General features: G+C 38.1%; 1 protein-coding gene across 7 annotated transcripts in view; it reads right to left on the bottom strand.

Moving 5' to 3' along the window:
* Nucleotides 1-14,123, bottom strand: part of NBEA (neurobeachin) — a 723,498-nt gene that overhangs the window by 348,249 nt on the left and 361,126 nt on the right. For all 7 annotated transcript variants that reach the window (XM_055360199.2, XM_055360200.2, XM_055360202.2 and 4 more), the window contains one exon: nt 13,730-13,794. In XM_055360199.2, the coding sequence (XP_055216174.2) occupies nt 13,730-13,794 (65 nt within the window). The remainder of the gene's footprint in view (nt 1-13,729; nt 13,795-14,123) is intronic.

The raw sequence follows: 14,123 nt of genomic DNA, 5'->3' as shown, positions 1-14,123 counted from the left end.
AAAAAATAATATGTGTACATATGTAGATTTATTTTATTTGTTTATTTATTATTATACTTTAAGTTTTAGGGTACATGTGCACAATGTGCAGGTTAGTTACATATGTATACATGTGCCATACTGGTGTGCTGCACCCATTAACTCGTCATCTAGCATTAGGTATATCTCCCAATGCTATCCCTCCCCCTCCCCCCAACCCACAACAGGCCCCAGAGTGTGATGTTCCCCTTCCTGTGTCCATGTGTTCTCATTGTTCAATTCCCACCTATGAGTGAGAATATGTGGTGTTTGGTTTTTTGTTCTTGCGATAGTTTACTGAGAATGATGATTTCCAATTTCATCCATGTCCCTACAAAAGGACATGAACTCATCATTTTTTATGGCTGCATAGTATTCCCTGGTGTATATGTGCCACATTTTCTTAATCTAGTCTATCACTGATGGACATTTGGGTTGGTTCCAAGTCTTTGCTATTGTGAATAATGCCGCAATAAACATACGTGTGCATGTGTCTTTATAGCAGCATGATTTATAGTCCTTTGGGTATATACCCAGTAATGGGATGGCTGGGTCAAATTGTAGATATATTTTAAACATGGTTAAAAATGTGATTTAGGCTGGGCATGGTGGCTTATGCGTGTAATCCCAGCACTTTGGGAGGCTGAGGCAGGTGGATCACTTAATTTCAGGAGTTCGAGACCAGACTGGGCAATATGGCAGAACCCCATCTCTACAAAAAATACAAAATGCAGCTGGGCATGGTGGCTCGTGCCTATAGTCCCAGCTACTTGGGAGGCTGACTTGGGAGGATTGCTTGAGCCTTGGAAATGGAGGTTGCAGTGAACCGAGATCATGCCACTGCACTCCAACCTGGATGACAGAGTGAGACCCTGTCTCAAAAAACAAAATATAATTCAAATACAATTTATGATCACAAATTTTGAAGTATATTTCCTTATTACTTGAAATCTAACCATTATTAAATGGGACTTTAGTTTTAGATAAATAACATTTTATTTATCATCAATGTCTAAGGTTATATGTATAAATCAGAAATACTATTTAAGATGTATGCAGGTAATTTTGTAAAAGTCATGTTTCATATATGAAACTCAGTATGTTTATTAACTAATTAGATGTATAAAATGAATAAAAGAGTGGCAAAAAAGAAGCATGGGGGGTTGGTGGGCAAGATGGCCAAATAAGAACAGCTCCAGTCTGCAGCTCCTAGCGAGACAGACCCAGAAGGCAGGTGATTTCTGCATTTCCAACTAAGGTACCCAGCTCATCTCATTGGGATGACTAGGCAGTGGGTGATTGGACTGGTTAGACAGTGGGTGCAGTCCACAGTGGGTGAGCTGAAGCAGGGTGGGGCATCGCCTCACCTGGGAAGCACAAGGGGTCAGGGAACTCCCTACCCTAGCCAAGGGAAGCCGTGAGGGACTGTGCCATGGGGAACGGTGGACTCCGGCCCAGATACTGCACTTTTCCCACAGTCTTTGCAACCCCTGTGGGTTGCACCAGGAGATTTTCTTGGGTACCTACATCACCAGGGCCCTGGGTTTCAAGCACAAAACTGGGCAGCCATTTGGGCAGACACTGAGCTAGCTGCAGGAGTTTTTTTTCACATCCCAGTGGTGCCTGGAATGCCAGCGAGACAGAACCGTTCACTCCCCTGCAAAGGGGGCTGAAGCCAGGAAACCAGGTGGTCTAGCTCATCAGATCCCACCCCAACAGAGCTCAGCAAGCTAAGATCCACTGGCTTGAAATTCTCGCTGCCAGCACAGCAGTCTAAAGTCGACCTGGGACCCTCCAGCTTGGTGGAGGGAGGGGTGTCCACCATTACTGAGGCTTGAGTAGGCGGTTTTCCCTGCATAGTGTAAACAAAGTCACCTGGAAGTTTCAACTGGGCGGAGCCCTCCGCAGCTCAGCAAAGCCACTGTAGCCAGACTGCCTCTCTAGATTCTTCATCTCTGGGCAGAGTATCTCTGAAAGAAAGGCAGCAGCCCCAGTCAGGGGCTTATAGATAAAACTCGCATCTTCCTGGGACAGAGCACCTGGGGGAAGGGGCAGCTGTGGGTGCAGCTTCAGCAGACTTAAATGTTCCTGCCCACTGGCTCTGAAAAGAGCAGCAGATCTCCAAGCACAGTGCTCCAGCTCTGCTAAGGGACAGACTGCCTCCTCATGTGGGTCCCTGACCATAGTGCTTCCTGACTGAAGGAAACACCTCCCAGCAGGGGTCAAGAGACACCTCATACAGGAGAGCTCCAGCTGGCATATGGCAGGTGCCACTCTGGGAAAAAGCTTCCAGAGGAAGGAACAGGCAGTAATCTTTGCTGTTCTGCAGCCTCTGCTGGTGATACCCAGGCAAACAGGGACTGGAGTGGACCTCCAGCAAACTGCAGCAGACCCGCAGCAGAGAAGTCTGACTCTTAGAAGGAAAACTAACAAACAGAAAGGAATAGCATCCACATCAACAAAAAGGACGCCCACTCAAAAACCCCAACCGAAGGTCAACAACATTAAAGACCAAAGGTAGATAAATCCACGAAGATGAGGAAAAACCAGCTGAAAAAGGCTGAAAATTCCAAAAACCAGAATGCCTCTTCTCCACAGGATCACAACTCCTCGCCAGCAGGGGAACAAAACTGGATGGAGAATGAGTTTGACAAATTGACAGAAGCAGGCTTCAGAAGGTGGGCAATAACAAACTCCTCCAAGCTAAAGCAGCATTTTCTAACCCAATGCAAGGAAGCTAAGAATCTTGAAAAAACGTTGGAGGAATTGCTAACTAGAATAACCGGTTTAGGGAAGAACCCAAATGACCTGACAGAGCTGAAAAACACAACACGAGAACTTCATGAAGCATACACAAGTATCAATAGCCGAATACATCAAGCAGAAGTATACAAGAGATTGAAGATCAACTTAATGAAATAAAGTGTGAAGACAAGATTAGAGAAAAAGAATTAAAAGCAGTGAACAAAGCCTCCAAGAAATGTGGGACTATGTGAAAAGACCAAACCTACATTTGACTGGTGTACCTGAAAGTGATGGGGAAAACGGAACCAAGTTAGAAAACACTCTTCAGGATATTATCCAGGAGAACTTCCCCAACCTAGCAAGACAGGCCAATATTCAAATTCAGGAAATACAGAGAACATCACAAAGATACTCCTCGAGAAGAACAACCCCAAGACACATAAACTTCATATTCACCAAGGTTGAAATGAAGGAAAAAATGTTAAGGGCAGCCAGGGAGAAAGGTCAGGTTACCCCAAAGGGAAGCCCATCAGACTAACAGCAGATCTCTCAGCAGAAACCCTACAAGCCAGAAGAGAGTGGAGGCAAATATTCAACATTCTTAAAGTAAAGAATTTTCAACTCAGAATTTCATATCCAGTCGAACTCAGCTTCACAAGCAAAGGAGAAATAAAATCCTTTACAGAAAAGCAAATGCTGAGAGATTTTGTCACCACCAGGTCTGCCTTGCAAGAGCTCCTGAAGGAAACAGTAAATATGGAAAAGAAAAACTGGTACCAGCCACTGCAAAAAATATACCAAATTGTAAAGTCCATCGACACTATGAAGAAACAGCATCAATTAATGGGCAAATTAACCAGCTAGCATCATAATGACAGGATCAAATTCACACATAACAATATTAACTTTAAATGTTAAATGGGCTAAATGCCCCAATTAAAAGACACAGACTGGCAAAGTTGATAAAGAGTCATGACCCATCAGTGTGCTGTACTCAGGAGACCCATCATACGTGCAAAGTCACACATAGACTCAAAATAAAGGGATGGGGGATTATTTACCAAGCAAATGGAAAGCAAAAAAAAGCAGGGGTTGCAATCGTAGTCCCTGATAAAACAGACTTCAAGCCAACAAAGATCAAAAGAGACAAAGAAGGGCATTATGTAATGGTAAAGGGATCAATGCAACAAGAAAAGCTAACTATCCTAAACATATATGCACCCAATACAGGAGCACCCAGATTCATAAAGCAAGTTCTTAGAGACTTACAAAGAGACTTAGACTCCTACGCAATAATAGTGGGAGACTTTAACACCCCACTGTCAATATTAGACATATCAACGAGAGAAAATTAACAAGGATGTTCAGGACTTAAATTCAGCTCTGGACCAAGTGTACCTAATAGACATCTACAGAACTCTCCAACCCAAATGAATAGAATATATATTTTTGTCAGCACCACACTGCACTTATTCTAAAATTGACTGCATAATTGGAAGTAAAATACTCCTCAGCCAATGCAAAAGAATGGATATCATAACAGTCTCTCAGACCACAGTGCAATCAAATTAGAACTCAGGATTAAGAAACTCACTTAAAACCACACGACTACATGGAAACTGAAAAACCTGCTCCTGAATGACTACCAGGTAAATAACGAAATGAAGGCTGAAATAAGTAATTCTTTGAAACCAATGAGAACAAAGACACAATGTACCAGAATCTCTGGGACACAGCTAAAGCAGTGTTTTTAGAGGGAAATTTATAGCACTAAATGCCCACAATGGAAAGTGGGAAAGATCTAAAATCAATGCCCTAACATCACAATTGAAAGAACTAAAGAAGCAAAAGCAAACAAATTCAAAAGCTAGCAGAAAACAAGAAATAAATAAGATCAGAGCAGAACTGTAGGAGATAGAGACACAAAAAACCCTTCAAAAAAATCAATGAATCCAGGAGCTGGTTTTTGAAAAGATTAACAAAATAGACCTCTAGCCAGAATAATAAAAAAGAAAACAGAGAAGAATCAAATAGACACAGTAAAAAATGATAAAGAGGATGATATCACACTGATCCCACAGAAATACGAACTACCATCAGAGAATACTATAAACACCTCTACGCAAATAAACTAGAAAATCTAGAAAAAATGGATAAATTCCTGGACACATACACCCTCCCAAGACTAAACCAGGAAGAAGTCGAATCCCTGAATAGACCAATAACAAGTTCTGAAATTGAAGCCATAATAGCCTACCAACAACAACAAAAAAAGCCCAGGACCAGACGGATTCACAGCCGAATTCTACCAGAGGTACAAAGAGGAGCTGGTACCATTCCTTCTGAAACTATTCCAAACAGTAGAAAAAGAGGGACTCCTCCCTAACTCATTTTATGAGGCCAACATCATCCTGATACCAAAACCTGGCAGAGACACAACAAAATAAGAAAATTTCAGACCAATATCCCTGATGAACATCAGTGCAAAAATCCTCAATAACATACTGGCAAACGGAATCCAGCAGCACATCAAAAAGCTTATCCACCACGATCAAGTTGGCTTCATCCCTGGAATGCAACGCTGGTTCAACACATGCAAATCAATAAATGTAATCCATCACATAAACAGAAACAATGACAAAAACCACATGATTATCTCAACAGATGTCAAAAAGACCTTTGATAAAATTCAACACCCCTTCAAGCAAAAACTCTCAACAAACTAGGTATTGATGGAATGTATCTCAAAATAATAAGAGCTATTTATGACAAACCCACAGCCAATATCATACCGAATGGGCAAAAACTGGAAGCATTTCCTTTGAAAACCAGCACAAGACAAGGATGCCCTCTCTCACCACTCCTCTTCAACATAGTATCAGAAGTTCTGGCCAAGGCAATCAGGCAAGAGAAGGAAATAAAGGGTATTCAAATAGGAAGAGAGAAAGTCAAATCATTTCCATTTGCAGATGACATGATTATATATTTAGAAAACTCCATCGTCTCAGCCCCAAATGTACTTAAGCTGATAAGCAACTTCAGCAAAGTCTCAGGATACAAAATCAATGTGCAAAAATCACAAGCATTCCTATACACCAGTAATAGACAAACAGAGAGCCAAATCATGAGTGAACTCCCATTCACCACTGCTACTAAGATAATACCTAGGAATACAACTCACAAGGTACGTGAAGGACCTCTTCAAGGAGAACTACAAACCACTGCTCAAGGAAATAAGAGAGAACACAAACAAATGGAAAGACACTCCATGCTCATGGATAGGAAGAATAAATATTGTGAAAATGGCCATACTGCCCAAAGTAATTTATAGATTCAGTGCTATCCCCATCAAGCTACCATTAACTTTATTCACATAATTAGAAAAAACTACTTTCAATTTAATATGGAACCAAAAAAGAGCCCGTATAGCCAAGACAATCCTAAGCAAAAAGAACAATGCTGGAGGCATCATGCTACCTGACTTCAAACTATACTACAAGGCTACAGTAACCAAAACAGCATGGTACTGGTACCAAAACAGATATATGGACCAACGGAATAGAACAGAGGCCTCAGAAATAATGCCACACATCTACAACTATCTGATCTTTGACAAACCTGTCAAAAATCAAGCAATGGGGAAAGGATTCCCTATTTAATAAATGGTGCTGGGAAAACTGGCTAGCCAGAGGCAGAAAACTATAACTGGACCCCTTCCTTACACCTTATACAGAAATTAACTCAAGATGGATTAAAGACTTAAACGTAAAACCATAAAAACCCTAGAAGAAAACCTAGGCAATGCCTTTCAGGACATAGGCATGGGCAAAGACTTCACGACTAAAACACCAAAAGCAATGGCAACAAAAGCCAAAATTGACAAATGGGATCTAAGGAAACTAATGAGCTTCTGCACAGCAAAAGAAACTATCATCACAGGGAACAGGCAACCTACAGAATGGGAGAAAATTTTTGCAATCTATCCATCTGACAAAGAGCTAATATCCAGAATCTTCAAGGAACTTAAACAAATTTACAAGAAATAAAACAAAAAAACCCATCAAAAAGAGGGCGAAGGATATGAACAGATACTTCTCAAAGGATGTCATTTATGTGGCCAAGTATATGGAAAAAAACTCGTCATCACTCGTCATTAGAGAAATGCAAATCAAAATCACAATGAGATACCATCTCACACCATTTAGAATGGTGATCTTTTAAAAGTCAGGAAACAACAGATCCTGGAGAGGATATGGAGAAATAGGAATGCTGTTACACTGCTGGTGGGAGTGTAAATTAGTTCAACCACTGTGGAAGACAGTGTGGCAATTCCTCAAGGATCTAGAACCAGAAATACCATTTGACCCAGCAATCCCATTACTGGGTATATACCCAAAGGATTATAAATCATTCTACTATAAACACACATGCACACATATGTTTACTGCAGCACTGTTGACAATAGCAAAGACTTGGAACTAACCTAAATGCCCATCAATGATAGACTGTATAAAGAAAATGTGGCATATATACACCATGGAATACTATGCAGCCATAAAGTAAAGATGAGTTCATGTCCTTTGCAGGGACATGGATGAAGCTGGGAACCATCATTCTCAGCAAACTAACACAGGAACAGAAAACCAAACACTGCATGTTCTCACTCATAAGTGGGAGGTGACAATGAGAACACATGGACTCAGGGAGGGGAACATCACACACTGGGGCCTGTTGGGGGGTGGAGGACTAGAGGAGGGATAGCATTAAGAGAAATACCTAATGTGGATGACGGGTAGATGGGTGCAGTAAACCACCATGACATGTGTATACCTATGTAACAAACCTGCATTTTCTGCCCATGTATCTAGAACTTAAAGTATAATATTATAAAATAATAATAATTTAAAAAGAATGTTAAAGAAAACCTGGCATAGGTCAGATTTTGTAAGAAAACACATGGAAAAGAAACTTCTGTTTTCCAGTAGCTTCCAGAGATTATTGGCTCCAAATTAAACCAGAATATCTACTTTAGGAAATAGTTTCTTATTTTACAGATTTGGAAGTTTTTTTTGGTTTGTTTTATTTTTAAATACAATTTTTGCCAAATCAAAGACATAAGAGAAATAAACTCAAGCAAACCAATGCTTGTTGGTTAAAATATTAACTAGCATTTGTTAAATTAAAAAATACATTCAAATTGGTGCCATACAATCACTAAAAAATTAGACTTGGATGCAATATGCTTCTCCTCTTAAAAACCTAAGAAATGCATGGTGTATATTTTCCCCTATTCTAAAGGACAAAACAAAAAATCAGAATCTTGAGAGCTCTAGCTTAAATTCGGTGCTAAACATAAATATGATCTGTTCTTTTCCGATGAATATTCAAAAATTAAATTCTATATTCTTTTAAAAGAGTGACAAAGGTTTATTTCAGGCAAATGATTAATTTATCTAAAAAGATCACTCAAATTCTGTGTTTTAAATAAGTACTTCCTATTTGCCTTATTCTTCAATGCATATTTTAATAATTCAAATTCCAATCAATATTGCCAAGATATTACAGGCAATTTTACATCCCATTAACCTTGCTTTGTTTTAATTATAAAGATCCTTTGTTAGATTCCTTTAAATGATCCAGTGTATAATTTCAGCCGGTCCCAGGGAGTACTTTAATTCAGATGCACATTCATCAACTGTTTTTGTCCTGTTAATTGTAGACAACTGCACAATTGCTTTCTCCAGCTATGATTGATGAACTGTATTCATGAGTGTAGCTGTTAAGTAGGATAAACATTTATAATAATTTCTACTTAAAGATTTTTATCTTCATTCCCATAAGGACAAATTAAAGACTGATATTCTAACAACCCAAATAAAGTGAATTTTTAAATACTTCATATTAAGCCATATGAAAAAGTTGTAAAAATGTTATATATGCATGCAAATGGGATAAAAGCATGTATAAAATATTTAATTTGTGCTTCGCACATAATGGGCATCAACAGACAGTAGGAAGATAAACAGAGTAATTTTGGGCTTTTTACTGGAACTGCATCCCAGCTACCTAAAGATGACTTTTTGAACCAGAAGTCCCAGTTCATGCTTGTGAAAGAGAAAAGTCTAAATTGAAAGAAATGGTCCAAACTAAAGGTGGGAATAAGCAAAATTCTGAATACATATTATATGTAATAACAAAAGTAAAAACTTCCATTTTAAGGACTTATAGCAGCTGTAATAAATATCATATATATTATTTTGAACTTTCAGGGAAACTGAGCAAGAAAGGTGCTACAGTATTCTACAGATGAGAAACAATGTCAGAGGAAGATTATGACTTGCCTGTAGTCTAACAGCTTATCAATAGGAGAACTGATATTTGAACTCAGTAGAATTAACATATGGATACTATGTATTATACTATGCATTGTGGAATAGCCATAAAAAATCCACCAGAAATAAACACTATAGATAGGTAAATATAAATCAGGGAAAAATTGAGGTACTGGGAGAACAGAGAAAGGTACCTAATCCAGATTAGGGGTAGGAAGGGGTTGGTCCTCAGTGAAAAGATTATTTTCACTAAAGTAAGAGAAGTCAATGTCTTAAAGCAAATGCCTATCTTCTCTGAACTGTGAACTGCTGAAGAAAACATTACACTATCAAAGACAGCAACCTCAATTGGCTCCCCCAAATTGCCTGGCAAGCCTCTGAGGTTTCTTTAGTTTTTTCTCTTCTCCATTCTTTTACAATCACTATATTCAGTATTCTTTACTCTTCTAAAGATAGTATATACCCTCTCCCAATTTCTTTTATTCTCAGCAAATGACCCTAACTGCCACTTCATAGACAGACGGCATCATATGAAATATCTTCTGAGTTCTGCCACCAATTTGTCTTCACCCTTTCTCAGTGCTCTTCCACTAAAGGCCAATCCTTCTATCTCAATGCACCCCTCTCAGAGAGTTTATGCTGTCAATATTGCCTTCTTTCCCTCCCACCATATTGCGTTTTTCCATCAAAATTGAAAAATAGGTTCTTCTTTCTAAAAAGTAACCCCTCTCTCCAAATTTAAACCTTATTCACCTACAGCAACCACTCTATCTTTCCCCTTCTTGGCCAAATTTCTTTAGAGAAGTACTTGCTGTCTGTATTTCATTTTGGGCTAGCTCTTCAACTCAAAGCAACCTGGCTTCTGTCCCTCTACTCTAGGTAAATCATCACTTTTTCAAAAAATACCTCTCTCAGTTGCCTGCTCCCATAGCATCCTCTAGTTGTCCTTCACATATTTATTAAACTTGCAATCACTTAATCTAAGGCTGTTGCCCCAACTAGACTGCAAGCTCTAATAGGGTAGGATTTGGATCTACACCCAGCTTCTTTAGCACACAGGTGTTCACCAGCATTAAGTTTGGATGAGATCATTATGACCTCCTTGTGGCTGAACCCAGTGGTCCCTTTAGCACTAACTTAAAAATCCTCTTTTTGACCATACATTCTTCCTTAAACATTCTACTCACCATTCTTTTCTTTATGCTTTCAATAAATATTCATTTAACAGGGCAAATAAATAAATATTTCATTAGCATGCTAACTACATGCTAGGCACTATTCCAGAATATAGAGATATAGCAGCAAATAAGACGATGAATAAGACACCAGATCTTAAGGAAAACAAATTTTAGCAGGAGAAATAGATGTAAACAAGCAAACAGAACAGATCATTTAAGATGATGTTATTATGTGTTAAAAGAGGATTATGTCATGGGAGTGTAACAACTATATAAGATAGTCAGGGGAGCCTCTGTGAGAGGGTGGCATTTAAGCTGATTCCTCAAAGTCGAGAAACAACCAATCGTGTCAAGATGTGGGAGAAGAGGATTCCCAGCAGAAACAGGAGTAAAAGCAGGGCCTCTGGTTCTCCACTCACTCTATTCACTCTCTCTGAGCATCACATCTGTATCCTTTCTATGGTTTACCACGAATAACCTGGAGACTCATAAGTCTAAATCTCCATGCCAGCTCTTTCTTTGGAGAGCTCAATACTCAAAATGCCCATGCCTATTGAACATCTCCACCTGGATATTTCACTGGTACCACAAGTTCAGTGTAACCCAAAAGTGAAAAACTCTCAACTCAAACCTCGCTTTCTGTACTCTCCTAGCCAAGTGAATTATACTTATACTGTGAAGTATTAGTTACTAAAGCTGACATCAAAATATCCTTGATTCCTTCTTTCCCCTCTTCCATCCAATATATTAGCAATCACAGTGACTTAATTTCCAAAAGATACTTCAAATTTGTTCACTTCTTCCATCCTCACAGCTACTATTAGTCCATGACACCATATTCTTCAATAAGATTACTGAACCTCAGATTGGTATTGCTTCAAGTCTTGAGCCCGTGAAACCCTCCACATTGAAGGCCACACCTAAACATTTTCAGTTATTCTCCAGTATCCTTTGCACAGTTTCATGGCATGACCTTTGCCAATGACCTGTGCCTCCATGTGGCTGGCATACAACATGCATTTAAATAGCTGCTGGCTGACTGAAAATAGCTCTCCAGTAACATGTCTCACTATTCTCTTGCCCCTAGTCCTCTGCACTATACAATTCCCTCTGCCAATAATTGTATTTCTACTTTTTTTTCTCACTTGGCTATCTCCTCCTAATGATCTCTCAAATGGCATTCCTTCGGGTAAGTACTCTTTTGAAAACCTTGATAATCCCACCACTCAGTGGAATGCATCCCTCCAGACTAGGTAAAGTATTCTGCGGTACGATTGCATCATTACCTATACCACTTTTATCACAGTATCCTTGTATTACTGTATGTGTTCATCTAATGTTTGCCTTTCCCCAAGAAACTGGAATCATTTATATCTTATTCCTAACTCTATTCCTAACTCTTATAATAGTATTTGACATGTAGTGGGTGCTGAACAGACATTTGCTGCACTCATGCATACATGATTTGTTCTTATATATTTACAGCTATTCATGTTTGAATCCTTATTCCAAAATCATATTTATTTGGAAGAACGAGTCCTATGAAGAGTAGAAACAGAAATTTAGGAGAGCACAGAGAACATAATGGACAGAATTTCAGAGATTATTATAGGTTGAATTTTTTTTTTTTTGGTAGGAGGACGAAGTCTTGCTCTCATCGCCCAGGCTGAAGTGCAATGGCACGATCTTGGCTCACTGCAACCTCCACCTCCCGGGCTCAAGTGATTCTCATGCCTCAGCCTCCTGAGTGGCTGGGATTACGGGCACCTGCCACCACAACCGGCTAATTTTTGTATTTTTAGTAGAGACGGGGTTTCACCATGATGGCCAGACCGGTCTCAAACTCCTGACCTCAGGTGATCCACCCAACTTGGCCTCCCAAAGTGCTGGGATTACAGGCGTGAGCCACTGCACCCAACCTAGATTGAAATTTTTTTTTAAATTGTGACTACTTTCTTTATTTCTAACCTTTCCTAATATAAAGCAAATCCCAAATTCTACCACTGACTGCCAAAAGCATTATCAGAAGCTTAAAATCTCTGATATTAGCAAATTTTCCACCCCCTTCCTTTTCTAAGCCTATTACTATAATCTTAATTTAAGTGTTTAGAGGTTCAATTCTGATAACTCTTAGGAGAGTTACTGATAATAATAATTATATATATATATTTTTTTACTTCACAGTTGAAACAAAATAATTGTGGATATGTCATTGAGAGTTATTTCTAAAACTGAAATGACAATGATTAGCCTTAGCAAATAGTTTCTTTCTGTTTATTCGTCACCTGAAAACGGATAATAATTATTAGTAACTGTTATCACAGTGAAACTCTGTAAGACATGGTGAGTGCTGTTATGTAAAACACTATTTGTGTTATAAAAGAAAACTGATATTTTCCTGCATCTTTGGTGTTGCAGTGAATGCAAAGCTTATTTTAAATTTTAGATCTGTACTACTGGCTAACATGATTAGGTCACAAAATATCAAAATGAGAAATATAAAATAAGATAAATTGTTATAAAAACAAGATATTTCTCAAAATATAATACAGTGATTAAAAAATGAATAATACTAAGTGATATTTAATTTTTAAAAATTGGGTATCTATACCATATAGAAACTAATTTTCAAGGACTATTCTTTCATGACTCCCCTACTGGAAAAGATAAATTTTATATACAGTAAGCATTATTTCCTCATTAATCTAATGAAAGCTGGTTTCAAATATGAAATAAATAGGTCATGCCAAATAATCATCATATTCCAAAGAATGCACTATATCATACAAGAAATTCAAGTTGTAAAGTCTGCAGGTCTTGGGCTGATAGAAGCTATATATGTCACATGGTGACAGCTACGTCTGTTTTAATGTGTCCACTGCCAATAAAGCACTGCAAAAATAATAATTAACAACTATTTACCACAAAATGGTAAATATAATAATGGGTTCAAATGTAATTTTAATTATTGTTTTAATAATAGAATATACAAATTTCTAACCGAGACAGATATATTTGCTATATTTAATATACCTCACATTTTCAGTTGGACATTGAATGCATGACATGTTCAGATAAAACTGTTTCACATGGACTGAGGAGAAGCTGAAGGAGTAAACACTGAGCACTGCTCTGAAAACAGATGGAGTGGCAGATGGGATTGCAGATTGGGTTCACTTGATCTGTGTAAAACAACTTTACTACTCAGTAAAATGTACTTCAGATCTCACCAAACCTTATAAGGTTTGTCCCTTTATTTCATGCACGGCTTTTTCTTCAAAAATAAATGTTTAGCATTTTAAACTTTGTTAAAGATTAATTAAGTACCTGTGTGATAAATTATTTAACTAAAAGACATTTTCTTCTACATTTTTGGAACAGATGGTAGGAAAGAGCAATTGCCCAGTGGAATAAAATGTACACTGACTAGTTGTCCAAAATCGTAAAATTAATTACCTTCCTTCATTGATGAGCTCAATAAATGCAAGTCCTGCATTCTTCTGAATAGAGTTTTGCCATTCCTAAAAGGAGAAACCAAAACAAAAGTGAGAAAAGTGAACATTTAATGAAAGGAACTTCTGGTTTAAGGATCATGTTGATATTGTTAATAACTTCCACATTATATTATTTCCAAATGTCTTTACAAGATTTTGTAATAAATATTCTTTTGTAAAAAATCAAATTTTAGTTTTATCACTTAGTTTATAAGGTGCTTTTGATTCACTAGAAAATTTCAGGCTGGATGCAAACAGATGGAAAGTGAGACTGCAGGTATAAGGGGCTCTGAGCACAAAGCTTCTTTCCAAAAGACAGCAAATGACCAAAAGAGGCCTAATGTGACTACACAAGG

Source organism: Gorilla gorilla, chromosome 14 (assembly GCF_029281585.2).
Source record: "Gorilla gorilla gorilla isolate KB3781 chromosome 14, NHGRI_mGorGor1-v2.1_pri, whole genome shotgun sequence".
Classification (NCBI taxonomy): Eukaryota; Metazoa; Chordata; class Mammalia; order Primates; family Hominidae; genus Gorilla; species Gorilla gorilla.
This window is presented reverse-complemented; position numbering and strand designations above follow the sequence as displayed.